This window comes from Ovis canadensis, chromosome 2, assembly GCF_042477335.2.
Source record: "Ovis canadensis isolate MfBH-ARS-UI-01 breed Bighorn chromosome 2, ARS-UI_OviCan_v2, whole genome shotgun sequence".
Taxonomy (NCBI): domain Eukaryota; kingdom Metazoa; phylum Chordata; class Mammalia; order Artiodactyla; family Bovidae; genus Ovis; species Ovis canadensis.
This window is the reverse complement of record NC_091246.1, coordinates 208,302,443-208,320,672: the sequence shown is the minus strand read 5'-3', so window position 1 is coordinate 208,320,672 and position 18,230 is coordinate 208,302,443. Positions and strand designations below refer to the sequence as shown.

General features: G+C 43.6%; 1 protein-coding gene across 1 annotated transcript in view; it reads right to left on the bottom strand.

Annotated features, from left to right (window-relative positions):
* Positions 1-9,729: 9,729 nt before the first annotated feature.
* AOX1 (aldehyde oxidase 1) overlaps positions 9,730-18,230 on the bottom strand; it is a 69,884-nt gene continuing 61,383 nt past the window's right edge. Inside the window, exons 30-35 of the mRNA XM_069577965.1 lie at positions 18,169-18,221; positions 15,002-15,116; positions 14,216-14,281; positions 11,864-12,052; positions 11,166-11,333; positions 9,730-10,284 (exon numbers count right to left, since the gene is read on the bottom strand). Coding sequence (XP_069434066.1) covers positions 10,234-10,284; positions 11,166-11,333; positions 11,864-12,052; positions 14,216-14,281; positions 15,002-15,116; positions 18,169-18,221 — 642 coding nt within the window. The 3' untranslated portion in view covers positions 9,730-10,233. The remainder of the gene's footprint in view (positions 10,285-11,165; positions 11,334-11,863; positions 12,053-14,215; positions 14,282-15,001; positions 15,117-18,168; positions 18,222-18,230) is intronic.

Sequence of the window (18,230 nt, the reverse complement as noted above, 5' to 3'; positions counted from 1 at the left end):
CCGTGACCATGGCAAAGGAAATGATACTAAAGATTGAGGCAGTTTCCCTGTAGCTCACTGTTTCTGAATAATAAGAATATGTTTGTGGATCTTGTTTGCCTGAGTTGATCAAACATCACTGTTGGCAATTATGAAATTACATAACACTGTATTGCATTTGGCTTTATTTTGGCAGGACACATATTTGCGTTTGTTTCAGAGGCTAACCAAGAAGGATTTGCTTTTGAAAACAACACTGGTTTCAGGAAAATAATAAAAGATTACGAAATATGGAATATACACTTTTAAAATTCTTGAGTTCACAGAGTTGAATAAAAGGGTTTTAACTTCCAACACTACCTACAAATCATATTTTTTCTTTGTTCTTCACTCATATTTGAAAAGTTCAAGAAAATAAGGCCTTGGCAGCAGGGGACATATAGGATTATTTCAGCACCCACAGGAAAACATTTGCACAACTCCTACCACTTCCCATTGGTCAAGAGATTCTAGAAGGCTTGCCACCATCTTAGGAGAAAGAACATGGCTGTAGATATAAAAAATATTCACAGCCTAAAAGTTAAGTTATTGTTGTGTAGTTGCTAAGTTGTCTGATCGTTTTGCAATACAGTGGACTATAGTCCTCTGAGGGGTATGTTGTTTTTTGAGCAAATTTTTAGGACTTCAAGCCTGGGAGAGAGCATCTCAAATAACTTGAGGGAACTACTCCAAAGAGGTGAGGGGAGGAGCCAGGTTATATAGAAGTTTTGCAACAGAGGACAGGTAGTCTGAACATCAAGAGATTATTGTTAATGAAAGAAAACCAGATATTCCAGAGGCCACTGGTGGCTCAGCATAAAGAACAGATATCCCAAGATAAGGGGATATTGCCAACATCTGTTATCTTCGAAAAAGCAAGAGAGTTCCAGAAAAACATCTATTTCTGCTTTATTGACTACACCAAAGCCTTTGACTGTGTGGGTCACAACAAACTGTGGAAAATTCTTAAAGAGATGGGAATATCAGACCACCTGACCTGCCTCCTGAGAAATCTGTATGCAGGTCAAGAAGCAACAGTTAAAACCGGACATGGAACAACAGATCTTACCAGACCTACTCCCATAATATACATGTTAAGATAAAAGGATTAGTCAGAAGGTTCTCAAGAAGGAGAAACACTGTCCTCAAGCAGGACACATTGTTTTATATAATCCTTAGTACAGAGTTTAAGCTGAGTTGTTCTGTTGGGCTTCCCTGGTGGCTCAGAGGTTAAAGCGTCTGCTTGCAATGCAGGAGACCTGGGTTTGATCCCTGCGTTGGGAAGATCCTCTGGAAAAGGAAATGGCAACCCACTCCAGTATTCTTGCCTGGTGGGCTGCAGTCCACAGGGTCACAATGAGTCGGACATGACTGAGTGACTTCACTTGTTCTGTTGTGTAATCGTCAGCCCTGGGCTTAAAGAGAAACAAAAATGTTTTATGTGACTAAGACTAAGGACATCTTTTTTGGGTGTTAGTTCTAGGTCTTGTAGGCCTTCATAGAACCATTTCCATTTCAGCTTCTTCAGCGTTACTGGTTGGGGCATGGGCTTGGATTACCGTGATAGTGAATGGTTTGCCTTGGAGATTAATAGAGATCATTCTGTCATTTTTGAGATTGCACCCGAGTACTGCATTTTGGACTCTTTTGTCGGCTATGATGGCCTCTCCATTTCTCTAAGGGATTCCTGCCCACAGTAGCAGCTATAATGGCCATCTGAGTTAAATTCACCCATTTCAGTCCAGTCCATTTAGTTCACTGATTCCTAAAATGTCGATGTTCACTGTTGCCATCTCCTGTTTGACCACTTCTAATTTACCTTAATTCATGGACCTAACATTCCAGGTTCCTATGCAATATTGCTCTTTACAGCATCGGACTTTACTTCCATCACCAGTCACATCCACAAATGGGCATTGTTTTTGTTTTGGCTCCATCTCTTCATTCTTCTGGAGTTATTTCTCCCCTGATCTTCAGTAGCATATTGGGCACCTACTGACCTGGATATGATCTTTCAGTGTCATATCTTTTTGCTTTTTCATACTGTTCATGGGGTTCTCAAGGCAGGAATACAGAGGTGGTTTGCTATTCCCTTCTCCAGTGGATGACGTTTTGTCAGAACTCCCCACTATGACCCGTCTATCTTGGGTGGCCCTACACAGCGTGGTTCATAGTTTCATTGAGTTAAACAAGGCCGTGATCAGTGTAATCAGTTTGATTAGTTTTCTGTGATTGTGGTTTTCATTCTGTCTGCCCTTTGATGGATACGAATAAGAGGCTTATGGAAGCTCCTGACAGGAGAGACTGACTGTGGGGGAAAGTGAAAGTGAAAGTGAAGTCGTGTCCGACTCTTCGGGACCCCATGGACTATAGCCTATCAGGCTCCTCTGTCCATGGGATTTTCCAGGCAAGAGTGCTGGAATGGATTGCCATTTCCTTCTCTAGAGGATCTTCCCGACCCAGGAATCGAACCTGGGTCTCCCGCGTTGCAGGCAGACGCTTTACCATCTGAGCCACCAGGGAAGCCTTAAGAGGCTTATGGAAGCTCCTGATAGGAGAGTGACTGTGGGGGAAACTGGGTTTTGTTCTGATGGGCAGGGCCATGCTCAGTAAATCTTTAATCCAATTTTCTGTTGATGGGCGGGGCTGTGTTCCCTCCCTGTTGTTTGACCTGAGACCAAACTATGGTGGAGGTAATGAAGATAATGGAGACCTCCTTCAGAAGAAGGTCACATGCACACAGGGGCTGAATGAAGCAAAAGCTGGAATCAAGATTGCCAGGAGAAATATCAATAACCTCAGATATTCAGATGACACCACCCTTATGGCAGAAAGCAAAGAAGAACTAAAGAGCCTCTTGATGAAAGTGAGAATGAAAAATCTGGCTTAAAATTCAACATTCACAAAACTAAGATCATGGCATCCAGTCCCATCACTTCATGGCAAATAGATGGGGAAACAATGGAAACAGTGACAGACTTAATTTTGGGGGCTCCAAAATCACTGCAGGTGGTGACTGCAGCCATGAAATTAAAAAATGCTTGCTCCTTGGAAGAAAAGCTATGACCAACCTAGATAGCATATTAAAAAGGACAGACATTACTTTGCCAACACAGGTCCATCTAGTCAAAGCTAGTCACATATGGATGTTGAGAGCTGGACCATAAAGAAAGCTGAGGGCTGAAGAATTGATGCTTTTGAACTGTGGTGTTGGAGAAGACTCTTAAGAGTCCCTTGGACTGCAACATCCAGCCAGTTCATCCTAAAGAAGATCAGTCCTGAATATTCATTGAAAGGACTGATGTTGAAGCTGAAACTCCAGTACTTTGGCCACCTGATGCAAAGAACTGACTCACTGGAAGAGACCCTGATGCTGGGAGAGATTGGAGTCAGGAGGAGAAGGGGAAGACAGAGAATGAGAAGGTTGGATGGCATCACCGACTTGATGGACATGAGTTTGAGCAAACTCTAGGAGTTGGTGATGGGCAGGGAAGCCTGGCATGCTGCAGTCCATCGGGTCTCAAAGAGTCAGATGCAACTGAGCAACTGAACTGTAGACTAAGGAATGCAGGAAAAAAAAATGTTTGTCCTTTTCTCCTCCTTGAGAACTCCAGACCCCTATCTCCTCCTTGAGAGCCCCAGACCCCTCTCTCCTCCTCAGAGACCCCAGATTAGTTATCAACCTACCTAGGAATTGACTCTTTCATAAGGGTGACCTACAGGAAGAAAAATGTCTTCTTACAGCCAGCAACAGGAACCTTCTTTACTCAGTGAAATGCAACTAAATCATGTAGATATAATGTCTTAAGGTGTGTCTTAAGTGTTAATGTGTGTGTGTGTGTGTGTGTGTGTGTGCGCACGTGAGCAAGCCCAGTTGTGTCTGACTCTGCGATGCCATGGACTGTGGTCTGCCAGGCTCCTCTGTCCATGGGATTTTCCAGGCAAGAATAATGGAATGGGTTGCCATTTCCTACTCCAGAGATGTTAATGTACTTGTTTTAAAATTATAAATCTAATGCTTTTTTTGTTTAAATCAAGTCCACAAGATTGTATAAAGTAAGTGTGAAAATTCTCCTTTCAATTTTCACTTTTCAGAGTTGACTATTACCAGATTTCTCTGTATTCACAAAGAATTTTCAAATGCATATATGAAATATGTGTACATACATGAATCTAGAAAGTGAAATAAAATTATTCTTATTATTTCAACATTTGCTTTTTTTCAAGGTATGTAGGTGTTCTATGCTCAGTTGCCTCACCTATAAAATGGACAAAATAGTAGCAGTATCTACTATCTCTCTGGGGATTTCTACAAGGATTTGAGCAGCTAATACATGCAAAGTACTTAGAACAGCACCTGGCACCTAGTAAGTTCTAATAAATTTAACTTGTAAAGCTTTTTGCCATGATTTATTAAAATGTCCTATTAGTTTGCATTATTTTCCACTTTTGACTGTTACAAATAATGCTGCAATAAAAAACCTTGGGCTTTGTCTTTGCACATTTGAGCAAGTATTTTTGTTGCATAAAGTCTAAGAACTGGAATTCCTGGGTTAAAGGAAATGCATGCTTCTAGGTCCAACTTACTTGGCTTCCAAAAAGTGCACTAATAAAATGAATCATGCATGAGAGGGTGTCAATTTCCCCATATCCTTCCTCAGCAGTGAGTATTATACACACTCACCATTTTTCAAATATCTGGGGGAGATTTCAGTCCATAAGAGGCATTTCTTCTGTTATGAGATTTTTCTGTCTTGCTATACATTTAGTATTTGTATTTATTCTTCTGTCCTTTGACTATTTTCTCCCATTAGGTTTTTGACTCTATCAATTTGAAGAGTATTATTATATTTGAAGGCTTCCCGGGTGGCTCTAGAGGTAAAGAACCCATCTGCCAATGCAGGAAACACTGGAGATGAGGGTTCGATCCCTAGGTTGGGAAGATCCCTTGGAGGAGGAAATGGCTACCCCCTCCAGTATTCTCACCTGGAAAATTCCATGGACAGAGAAGCGTGGCAGGCTACAGTCCATGGGGTCACAAAAAGTTGGACGTGACTGTGCACGATGCATGCAAGATTATAAACGATGGGTACATAATATGCTATAAATGTCCAGATATTTGATGTCAGTTTGTTAATTGTTCACTGGGGACATCATCTATAGCCCTTTAATTTCAAGCATGCTGCATCCACGAGGACGCAGCTCTAACCTCACAAGCCTCCCAGTTGGTGTTTCACTTGGACCTTCTCTAGGCAGTTCTGTTGTCCTATTAGACCAGCTGCTCCTGAGTGGTTCGGATGCGATACGAACAGTGGATCCCATGTCACATGCTTCGATGAGAGGAACACACTCAGAGGGCAGACTAGAATCACCCCTCAGGGTTGCCCTCTGTCTGCTGGTCATCCTCCACGGGATCAGTTTGCTGCTCTTTCACGCAGACACAGTAAAGATATGCTTTGTGTACAACTCCACAACATTTGGCCAGTTATTCCTGGTGTAACGTCTCTTTCTAAGGAATCAGATGAATTTGTTTTGTTTGTGAATGGAAGGAAGAAAGTTTACATTCTCTCCACTGTTATTTTTAGATTTCTTTAGAAGACAGTTCATGTTTTGAACATGAGATATGAAAATCTCCACACGCTGCACCCACTCCCTTCTACCCCTTCATAAGCCTCTCATCCCTAGTCCTCTAATCTTTCCCCTTCCATGTTCTACCCAGCTGGCCAAACAACTCCCTACTACCCACGAGTCCGCGTAGCCATTCTGCTCTCCCTGCCAAGTGGATGCTCAAGTGCACCACCGAGCTCTGCCCCTACCATGTCTGATGCAGGCTGTGGTGAAGACAGCACCATATCTACCTCGGAGGCACAGCCCGAGCCCACCCACTCATGAACCAAGCTCAGACTCTTTCTTTTCCGTCAGTTTGTCATATGGGGTCTCTCACTTCACCACGGAGCCACAGGGATTTCTGGGAGACATGCTGATGCAACAGTAGTGGGTTAGGTGGTCTGGGTTCCCCGCAGCTGGCTTGTTCCTGCCACTCCTGCTTGTGCTTGATTCTGGATGTACTACTCTCAGCTTACCTGTGGAGAAGGCGATGGCACCCCACTCCAGTACTCTTGCCTGGAAAATCCCATGGATGGAGGAGGCTGGTAGGCTGTGGTCCATGGGGTCGCGAAGAGTCAGACACGACCGAGCGACTTCCCTTTCACTTTTCACTTTCATGCATTGGAGAAGGAAATGGCAACCCACTCCAGTGTTCTTGCCTGGAGGATCCTAGGGACGGTGGAGCCTGGTGGGCTGCCGTCTATGGGGTCACACAGAGTCGGACACGACTGAAGTGACATAGCAGCAGCTTACCTGATTGCTTCTGGGCTTGCTGGATTACATTTGAACAAGATCCTTAAGTTATTGGTGTGCATTTTAAAATTAGAGAAGCACTACTTAGCAGCAGACAGACAAAAGGATAGGTGATAGCATCTTCCAGGCAGAGGTCACAGTCAGTCTCCCAAGTGTGAAAGAGAACAGGAAATGCTCGTAGTAAAAGAGAGGAGTCATGAGATACTGCTGGAGAGAGAGGCAGGGAACAACAGGTCACCAAGGGCAGGCTCGCCACCCTAGGGATCTGGAGCAGTGCTGGGATCTGGTGGGATGAAAAGGCAGCCATGGCAGAGTTTCAGGCAAGGATCATATTGTGTGTATGTGTCTGTGTATCCAAACTCTTACATATAACTTTTGACTTTGGCGTTAATCTGCAGAATGGTTTGGAAGGGAAGCAAAATAAATGCAGGGCAAAGCTGAGGAGACTACTGCAATAGTCAGCTTGAAAATAACGGTGACTTGGAACAACATAGTTGCCATGGGAATAAATAGAGTGAGGGGAAGATGTAAGTTATTTCTCCCAGGTGGGCTTGACGGGACTCTTGCACGGAGGGAACAGAGCATCTTGCATCATCCCCACCCCCTACCCCGCCCCCATCCCTGCCTCTGGCTTAGCATCTTGTGGATGGCTGCAATGAAGAGATATATTTGGGAACCATTAAGTTGGAGGTGATTGTGTACTTGCAAATGGCAGGGACAGGCAAGTTGGGTTTTCAGAGCTGGACCCTGAGTGAGAGAAACCACAGGAGTGAAGGCGCCAGCAAGGGAGAGGGCGTGAGAGATGAGGCTCCCTGGGGAATCCCAGTGTCTTCAGATGGGCTGGAGCAGGGGTTGGTGAAGGTACAACAGGAGAAGAGGAGAAAGCAGAAGAAAGAGAAAACTCGGGGAAGACTGAGAAGCTGTGTGTCATAAGAATGCGCACTCATACGATCTGCGTCGTGATATTATCCAGGATGAGCCTTTAAATGTGTCAGTTTAGGTTACTTCTCTTCATTCAGATGAAAAGCCCACGTCCTCACAATGGTCTCAAGGCTCTGCATGTCTGCCCCTCCCCAGGCCTGTTCCAGGCTTGCAGGCACCATGGAGGTCCACAGGTAGGCAGGCACCCTCCCCCTGTCACTCCCCATGTGGATGGCACTTCGCCTACAAATGCTGACAGTGCTTCCTCCAGGTACCTGCTTGGCTCAGCCCCTCACCATCCTCACCTCCGGATGCACCCACCTCAGCCTGCTCCAGGCCACCCTCACCATCCATCAGCCTTAACCTGCTCTGCTTTCAATATGCCCTCCGCACTTGTCTCCATCGCTCACATTGTAATTTATTTTTTCTTTTTTTCTTTTTTACTTGTTTAATTTTTAAAGGCAAAGCACCTTCGGCCAAGCCCCTCCCCGGCCTCCCTGAGCTCCCAGTCCCACTCCTCCAACCCCCAACAAGCTCCGTCAGCTATTCCCCTTGGTTTCCGGTTCGCCTGCTTCCTCAGTGGCAGGGCTGGGGGTCTGCATTGTGTCTTCTCCAGCAGCTGTGAGGGGCTGGGGGCTCCGCTCCTCCTTTGAAAGCAATCCGCCTGCTGCAGTTTCCTTAGGTAGGGGTCATATAGCATGACCACATGGCTTCTTCAGGTGAAGAAATTCATAACCATCATTGGCATCACATTGTAATTTAATTCTATGCACTGTTTTCTGTTTCTCTCCCTTGACTAGATTATAATCTTCACAAGGGCAAGGATCTTTGTTGATTACATTTACTGCTATGTTCGAAGTGACTAGAACAGTGCCTGGCAAATAGTTGGTGCTCCATAATCATTTGTGGTACAATGAGAAAATCTGCTCTTTAAAGGGATGTAATGTAACTAAGTGTCACCATAGCGAGAATGACCTTAGTCTTTAGTCTGAGGCCACTGAAGAAGCTTTGCCATCTTACATGGCCCCGGGACAAGAGTCAAGAGTTGAGAGTGTGACGGGGAGAAGGTATTACACTCCAGTCTCTAGTCCATACGTCACTGCAGATGCTTCTGTCTGCCATTAATGGAAATGGGGTTTTTCAATGATAATGTCTTGCTGCTGCTCAACCCCCTTTGAGGTTTCCTGTCACTAAAGACCATTGGGATAAATTTCTTGTGATTCTCACAACTTCTCCATCCTTTCCACATTTTTCTCTTTCTCTTTATATGTGCTTTTTGAGATGTAATTCACATACCATAAAATTCACTCTTCACTGCCCCATCCCCCTTAGGGCCTGGCAACTATTTCTTGCCTCTATGAATCTGCCTATTCTGGACATTTCATATAGGTGGAATCATACAATATGTGGCCTTTAGTGTCTGGCTACTTATGCTTAGATAATGTTTTCAAGGTTCATCCATGTGGTAGCATGTATCAGAATTTCATTCTTTTGTATGGCTCAGTATTATTCCCTTGTGTGGCTATTCTGTTTATCACATTTTGTTATCAGTTAATAGAGTTAGATTGTTTCCACTTTGATTATTATGAATAATGCTATGAATATTTGTGCACAAGTTTTTTGTGAACACATGTTTTCAATTCTCCTGGGTATATATGTAAGAGTGGTCATGCGATGACTACATGTTTAACTTTTTGAGGAAATGCCAAACTATTTTCCAGAGGACCTGTACCATTTTCTTTCTTCCTGGCAATGGATAAGAGTTCCAGTTGCTCCACATCCTTGCCAACACGCACTATTATCCATCATGTCGGTTATAGCCATCCTAGTGGGTGTGAAATGATACCTCATTGTGATTTTGACTTCCTTTTTCTTCGTGACTGATGAGTTTGAGCCTCTTTTCATGTGCTTATTGGCCATTTAGATATCTTTAGAGAAATGTCTATTTAATTCCTTTGCTCATTTAAAATTTGAGTTATTTATCTTTTTATTGTTGTGTTGCAAGCGTTTTAAAATATATTCTGATATTCTGCACACTAGATTTTTATCCGAAGAAGGCAATGGCACCCCACTCCAGTACTCTTGCCTGGAAAATCCCATGGATGGAGGAGCCTGGTAGGCTGCAATCCATGGGGTCGCGAAGAGTCAGACACGACTGAGTGATGTCACTTTCACTTTTCACTTTCATGCATTGGAGAAGGAAATGGCAACCCACTCCAGTGTTCTTGCCTGGAGAATCCCAGGCATGGGGGAGCCTGGTGGGCTGCCGTCTATGGGGTCACACAGAGTTGGACACGACTGAAGTGATTTATCAGTAGCAGCTGCATATCTTTATCAGACATATTATTTGCAAATATTTCCCCATATTCTGCGGTTCGTTTTTTCAGTTTCTCAAAGTGTCTTCTGAAGCACCAAAGCTTTTAGTTTTGATGAAGTTCAAATTATCTGTTTTTATTTTTGGTTCCATATAGTACCTGCTATCCATTCTGACAGCAGATGGGGAAAAGCAAATGGGGACAAGAAAATGACAACTTTACATTTCACACTAATAAAATTATTTAGAAAATTGCCTTTTACTAAACAGTATAATTTCTGTTGGTGGATGCAAGACAACTATGAATCACATACAAATCATCATCTTCCATTCTATTCAGCTGGATGGGTCCAAGTAAAGGACAGAATAATAAAGAATATCATTGTAGAGGAAATCAGTTAGCATTTATGCCATTTAAAATATGGTTTCTAAATTGCTTAAGCATATCTATCAGACTCTAACTAGAACATTTAAAATCAGCATCCTATAAAAGCAATACTCTGTGAAATGATTTCTGAACTGTGAAAATTTGTCTTTCAGACCTATCACACTAGAGCACTGAGACTGGATAAATTGCTTTGTTGGAAGAATCACCCCCTCTTCAGAGGTTTGTATTTAATTCATATGGGTATACTCCAAGGAACATAGGATCCAGGTTCATCTCTTGGAATCTGGAATAAAAAGACAAATTTGCATGTTTGCAACTTGGAAGATGTTTACATCATGTGAAAAAGAGCAGATTATAAAACAGGATAAAAACCACCCAGAGGGTGACCAGGACAATGAGAGAGCCTTCCATGGCAGCAGGAGAAACACGGGGAGTCCAGGAGAAGACCAAGGGCGGGGCTGGCAGGGCAGCTGGGAGAGTCATTTCAGGCTTGAAGAGGGAAAGGGGACAGGTGGAGTCAGCGTCTGCTTCTCCAGACTGAAGAGGTGATTCCCGGGGCTCTGGAAGAGCTTTAAGGGGTATCGTGAAGAGCCGTCACGAGAGGTTGTATAGAACAGGGCTCGCCCCTCAATTTAAGGAATAGTGTTTATAGTTAAAGGGGTCACTCTGAATGGCATGACCTTCTCCCACAGTTGAAAATCCCATCACTGAAAATGCCCACGGAGAGTGGAGATGTTTGCTTGACCAGGGTGTTGCAGGAGGAATTCTTGCTACTGGGGGGAGGGAAAGGATCCCTCGCTCTCTGGGGTTCTGATCAGGAACTGCACAAACTCCCATGGCTTGGGTAGAGGAAGTTAAGAATGTTGGGGTGGCCCATATTCTTGGCCTGGGTTTCTTGGGCTCAGAGCATAGTTCCTGAACTTCTGACTAATGTGTCCTGGGAAGGGAACAAAACTAAGGAGGAGCATACAATTGCCGAATGAAGACTGAACTTTTCTTTTTAAATGGTGTAGAAATGACCCCACTGCAGGCAGGCTGCTGTCTCTCTCAGTTGTCTTCAGATTCCTGTCAACCTTTCTTCCATGGAAAACCACCATGGTGGGCTAATGAAACTTAGCTACAAGCACAGGGGAAAAAATTCAGACTCGTTGAAGCAGAACGTACCATTTTTGTGAACTTGTCTTCACAGGCCATTCTAATCTTCTCTGGAGTCAGTGGGCTGTTGAGCCTCAGTGGGCCAGGCAGGCCTCTCTCCTGTCGTGCTGCACTTATTGCATCGTGGATGGCAAACAACACTGAGCACCCCAGGAATATCCCAGACTCTCCCAGACCCTGGTAGGGAAACAAGTCAACTAGATTATGACTCTCTCTCTTTCTCTGTATGTGTGTGTGTGTGTGTGTGTGTGTGTGTGTGTGTGTATGAATGTATGTATCTCATGTACATGCACATCTATGAATATATATGTGCATGTATGCATACATTAAATATTACATATGTAACTTTTTCCTTTAAAAAACTAATCCATTCTTTTAGCTCAGTATTTCTATTCTGAGCAGTCCAGCAGAAGGAAATGACCCCAAAGGGAGATAGCAGATAGAGGCATGAGGCTGATTCCTGGCATGAAGATGAAAAATCAGATGCAACCTGATGATAATAGTAGTTTGTGTCCACAATTTGGAGTATTTTTAAAGAAATTTATAACGTTTAATTACTTTAAAGTTAAAATGTTTAACTGGGCTTTTCCCCCTACACTCCCAGAAAGAAAAAAAAAAAAACCCAATCAACCAAGAGATTAATATAGCCCCTCCCTCCCAGCACAGATATCACATAAACACTCATTTATTCATGGAGCACAGCTTACCTTAGACGAATACAGAGTATTCGAGTTTTCAGAGGGAGGCAACAAAGAAATGTGCAGCTCCATGGGGATGTCACAGATGGCAGGGATTTTATACTGGTTCGGGCCCCGGGTGTACAGGACACCCTGAGGAGAATAATTCAGTTCCTCTATTGTATAAAGTCCCATGCCTTGAATAAATGCACCTTCAATCTGAGGCAAAAAAGAAAAATTCCATATATGAGAAAATACAGCCAATAGCAGCATTTCAACTTCATGCTGTTTGCCTGAATTTTAAAAATGTAGTTTAAGAGGGTCCTCTGCATATTTTGGAGCCTGTCTCTGAAAGTTTACTTACAAGTTCACTTTAGAGCATGTCTGAACATCTCCCTTGAGCGCTAAATTCAGTCAAAGAATGTGAGTTTGAATCTCAGCCTGGCATTAAAGCTGCAGCTCCAGAAGAGCCCTCAGAGAACCTGTAGCCAAACATCTTGATTTTTTTCTGCCTACGAGGCAGGTGAAACTCTCTCTGACAGTTTGCCCATAGACTTCAGCACCCCAGGAGAGACTCTCAAGGCTCTGGAACCCTGGTAGCTCACCCCCAACCCCTCGCTCATCAGCTGGCTGGCCTCACATTTCTGGACTGTCTCCTCGATCGTAACATGAAGGGTTTGAACTGTGTGCTCCCTGAGCTTCCTTTACAGCTTTAAAAGGCTCCAGCTCTTAGACGTTAGCACATGGATGAAATTACCATTCCATGCAGGCTTCTGATTTCGGGGTCTTCTCTTCCCTTCCTTCCTTCCTGCAGCCACATTTTCTCCATCTTCACTTCTGTCTACTAGCAGAGATGTTCTTCTCCACCACAATGTTAGAACAGTCTTTCTAACACTCCAGACCGCTCCCTGGGCCAAGTCCCTTCCAGCTGTTAAGTCCCTTCCCGGGCCAAGTCCCTTCCAGCTGTCTCGCGAGGTTTCTACTAACATGACCCTCTTTCACTCCCTACCTCCAGCCTCACATCCCGCCCCTGTCACACAGGTGACTGCTGCCATCAGCTTATCCTCACTGCCAGCCCTGAACACAAGGTGTGCAGAATCTCAGCTCTTTCTTTAGGTTGATTCCCTCCATTTTCCTCCTACCCAGAATACCTCTTCCTGCTCATTCTTTGCCTGCTTTGACTCCTCCAATCCATAAGTTCTTCCCACTCTCCTGTCAAGGTCCTAATCAGAGGGTCCCTCTGACTACGTCCTCCATTGGAAATAGGAAGCTGAATGGCCCACTGGTGCCAAGGCAGATAGAGAAAGTGAGGGAAGCTTCCAGAGAGCATGTGACTCTTTAAAGATGCAGCCAATAGACTTTTCCTTGGGGAAAGGTAGCTCCAGTGTTGGCAAATTTTCTGTGTATCCAAGAGATACTAGACACATGAAAATTCATGTAAAACAGCTTGTGATTCTTCAATCTTGTTAATTATTTCAAATTTAAATTATAAAATATCTGTGGGCAAAATAGGCTACCCATCAGCAGCTGTGCTGTAACTATCTGATGTTTGTTAGCTCAACCTTGAAGCCAGAGGCCATCACCTTCCCTGGACTCAGCACTAAGTCCTGGATCCTACTTCCAGCCCGTAGGTGGGGGGTTCCTGCTGCTACCTCTAGGCTCAGTGCTGCTCTTTCAAGCTCACCAGTCACAGACGGCGCATTTCTTCAAAAACTACAGCACCTTTGTTCCCTTCCCTTTTTTAGACAATAAGAGGTTTGAGTTCTACGGCTGTCCTGAACAGAAAGATTCTGACTAAAGGGAGAGAATGAGAAAATGATGGGTGGGCTTCTCTAGTGGCTCAGCTGGTAAAGAATCCACCTGCAATGCAGGAGACCACCTGCAGTCCAGAAGACCCGGGTTTGATCCCTGGGTCAGGAAGATCCCTTGGAGAAGGAAATGCAACCCACTCCAGTATTCTTGCCTGGGAAATCCCATGGACAGAGGAGCCTGGCGGGCTACAGTCCATGGAACTGCAAAGAGTCAGACATTACTGAGTGATTAACACACACACACAAACACAAGAAGGCGATGAATTGGGGACTTTTATGTTGGTCCAGTAGCTGAGACGCCAACCTCCCAATGCAGGGGACCCAGATTTGTTCCCTGGTCAGGGAACAAGACCCTGCATGCTGCAACTAAAGATCCTACATGCTACAACTAAGACCTGGAACAGCTAAATAATAAATATTTAAAAATAAACACACAAAAAATTGAAAACAAACAAATAAATATATATTTTAAAAAAAGAAGATGAATAAGCTAATGGAATGTTTTCCTGACAGACCCCCCAGCAGTGTTGACTTTTACAAACAAGGAGAGAGGCACATTAGTTCCACATACCTGGCCTATGTCAAGGGCTGGATTTATACTGTAGCCAACATCCATGACAATGTCTGTTCTGATGTTCTAGTAATTAAAATCAAGTAAAAATGTTTAGTTTGATGAATACAACTTGGGAAGACAAAGTTGAGACACATTATATTTCAGGAAAAAGAAGCAACAAAGTTCATTATGTATAACTTCAAAATTATGTAAAGACTCATGCAGCTTAAGTAGTCTTTTTTTTTTTTCCTTGCAAACAACAGAAGAGAAAAATATTTACTTGGCTTTGATTCCAGCTGAGGGATGTAATGTATTCGGTTAAATCCACTACAACAAATAGAACACATGCCGCAGAAAACAGGAAATGTTTATGGCCCTCCTGATCCTTGTTGCAAAACTTTCTGGCCACCACCACACTCTGCCCTCAGAGTCCAGCTGGCTGGGTGATAGCTTTTGAATCAAGAACTCAGCGTTCATCAGCAAAAACTGCCATTTTAGATTATGAAATTTTAGAGCAGAGGAGAGACTAAATCTAACATTACAGCTTGGTAACCAAAAGTTCTCTGATAACTTACAGAGGAGGAAGAGGACAGCAGGCCCAGCCAGGCTGGCAGGGACACCTTTGCCCATTTAAGAGGGCAAGGACATAAAGAAGAGAGGCTGCCAGTTGCTTTCTAACCATTGCACCAAGGTGATTGCTGAGCTCCTATTTCCTTTGGTAACACAGAGAAACTATCCTTAGCCAATTACGTGGTGCTTTTCTAGTGCTCAGACAGACGAAGACCTTCCCAAATTGGTACTGACCTTATGAGCACCTGTCAGGCAGTCTATCTCAACCTCGGAACAGGCTGCTCCATAAACAAAATATTCGAAAGGGTGGCCTTCGCCCGTCTCCCAGTTTATGTTCGACTCATAACCCCTGGAGGAAACAGAATTTTTGAGGAGTATTGTTAAACGATCAAGTCCCTTCATTGCAGACCACAATAATTAAACAGACCCATGAGGAGCTGTGCCCAGTTTGCACACCCAGCAAAAACGAGAGGAGTACACTTGTGATTCAAAGATGTGCAGCACATAATATAAGGAGTAAAGCTGTGGAATGAATAGATATTTACTTCTTTCTTATTAAACCTACTTTGTCTGATAAAAACAGGAAACCAGTCCCTACCACCAACTCCCTAGGCTTGGAAGTTAACTGTTGATCGTTTGGATATTTATCCTATTGTTTTGGGTTAATATGGGGTCATGTAATTTTGTTGTAATCAGGCTTGGGGAGTTCCAACTGGATTTTATACCAAATACTACATCAAAGGTGCACCCTTGTTGGTTTCTCTTTCTGGCCCCAGGGTTCAGCCTTCTGTAGGTGGGGCCAGGCCCCCTGGCTCCCATTCTTTGCCAGCACTCCGGTCTCTCCATCAGGTGCCAAGGACTGCTCTGTTCCCAACTCTTCTTTAAGGACACCAAATGAATGTCATGGTAGAAGGGAAGCATAGGCCAGCAGCTGGCCAGTACTTTCTACCCTTCTCTCCTCCTCTCCTCCTAGCCTGGAGGGGCTTATCCCTGCCAGTGCCCTCAGATTCCCACAAGAATTGGCAAAGAGAGACAATCAGGTGCAACTCTCTATATCTCTCTGCCCCCTGATGTCTTTCACTCTCAATTAAAATAACTTGATAGATTGCTTTCCAAAGTTTCTGGGTTCTAATTGTTCCACATCTTGACAACAAACACATAGATACTGTTAAATTTCTTTTTTTTTTTGCCAATCTAGACAATGGTATTTATCTTACTATAGATTGAATTTGCATCCCTTTTCCTTCATTTCTTAAGTTAAGGGACACAGTGAGTTTTCAACACAACGTCAACCACTCCTTCCTTGGCAACTCCCAGGGAACTCTTCATACTTCCCACTATGAAGAAAAAGAAATGCAAAAAAGCAAAATGGCTGTCTGAGGTGGCGTAAGGCCTATTTGTAAGAGATAGCTGTGAAAAGAAGAGAGGCGAAAGGCAAAGGAGAAAAGGAAAGACATACCCATTTGAATGCAGAGTTCCAAAGAATAGCAAGGAGAGAGAAGAAAGCCTTCCCCAGAGTTCAATGCAAAGAATTAGAGGAAAATAATAAAATGGGAAAGACTAGAGATCTCTTCAAGAAAATTAGAGATACCAAGGGAGCATTTCATGCAAAGATGGGCTCAATAAAGGACAGAAATGGTAAGGACCTAACAGAAGCAGAAGATATTAAGAAGAGGGGGCAAGAATACATAGAAGAACTGTACAAGAAAGATCTTCATGACCCAGATAATCACAATGGTGTGATCACTCACCTAGAGCTGGACATCCTGGAATGTGAAGTCAAGTGGGCCTTAGGAAGCATCACTATGAACAAAGCTAGTGGAGGTGATGGAATTCCAGTTGAGCTATTTCAAATCCTAAAAGATGATGCTGTGAAAGTGCTGCACTCAATATGCTAGCAAATTTGGAAAACTCAGCAGTGGTCACAGGACTGGGAAAGGTCAGTTTTCATTCCAATCCCAAAGAAAGGCAATGCCAAAGAATGCTCTACCTACTACACAATTGCACTCATCTCACATGCTAGTAAAATAATGCAAAAATTCTCCAAGCCAGGCTTCAGCAAAACATGAACCGTGAACTTTCAGATGTTCAAGCTGGTTTTAGAAAAGGCAGAGGAATCAGAGATCAAATTGCCAACATCCACTGGATCATCAAAAAGTAAGAGAGTTCCAAAAAAATACTATTTCTGCTTTATTGACTATGCCAAAGCCTTTGACTGTGTGGGTCACAAGAAACTGTGGAAAATTCTGGAAGAGATGGGAATACCAGACCACCTGGCCTGCCTCTTGAGAAATCTGTATGCAGGTCAGGAAGCAACAGTAAGAACTGGACATGGAACAACAGACTGGTTCCAAATAGGAAAAGGAGTACATCAAGGCTGTATATTGTCACCCTGCTTATTTAACTGATATGCAAAGTACATCATGAGAAATGCTGGGCTGGAAGAAGCACAAGCTGGAATCAAGATTGCTGGGAGAAATATCAATAACAGCAGATATGCAGATGACACCACCCTTAAGGCAGAAAGTGAAGAGGAACTAAAGAGCCTCTTGATGAAAGTGAAAGAGGAGAGTGAAAAAGTTGGCTTTCCCAACATTCAGAAAACTAAGATCATGGCATCTGATCCCATCACTTCATGGGAAATAGATGGGGAAACCTTGGAAGGAAAGTTATGACCAACCTAGATAGCATATTAAAAAGTAGAGGCATCACTTTGCCAACAAAGGTCCGTCTAGTCAAGGCTATGGTTTTTCCAGTAGTTATGTATGGATGTGAGAGCTGGACTATAAAGAAAGCTGAGCGCCAAAGAATTGATGCTTTTGAACTGTGGTGTTGGAGAAGACTCTTGAGAGTCCCTTGGACTGCAAGGAGATCCAACCAGTCCATCCTAAAGGAGATCAGTCCTGGGTGTTCATTGGAGGGACTGATGTTGAAGCTGAAACTCCAAAACTTTGGTCACCTGATGAGGAGAGCTGACTCATTTGAAAAGACCCTGATGTTGGGAGGGATTGGGGGCAGGAGGAGAAGGGGACGACAGAAGATGAGATGGTTGGATGACATCACCAACACAATGGACATGGGTTTGGGTGGACTCCGGGAGTTGGTGATGGACAGGGAGGCCTGGAATGCTGCGGTTTATGGGGTCGTAAAGAGTCGGACACGACTGAGCGACTGAACTGAACTGAATGATTTGAATCATCGATTCAACTGTATTTTATTTGTATGTCTATTTTTCCCCAGGCTTTCTAACATCTGGTTTAGGTAGCAGCTAAAAGTTCTTTATGACAGTGGGTTAACAGAAGGTACAAAATCATTTTTTGCCAAAGTACAAACAGAAATGAAACTCTCCTTTCAAATACTACTGCTGTTTTCCATAGCATATGATCAAAAGGACTATTTACCTGAAGTATCCAGTAGCTGAGAGACTAATGCTTTCATTAAAGGCAGCCTGTGCCTGGAAAAA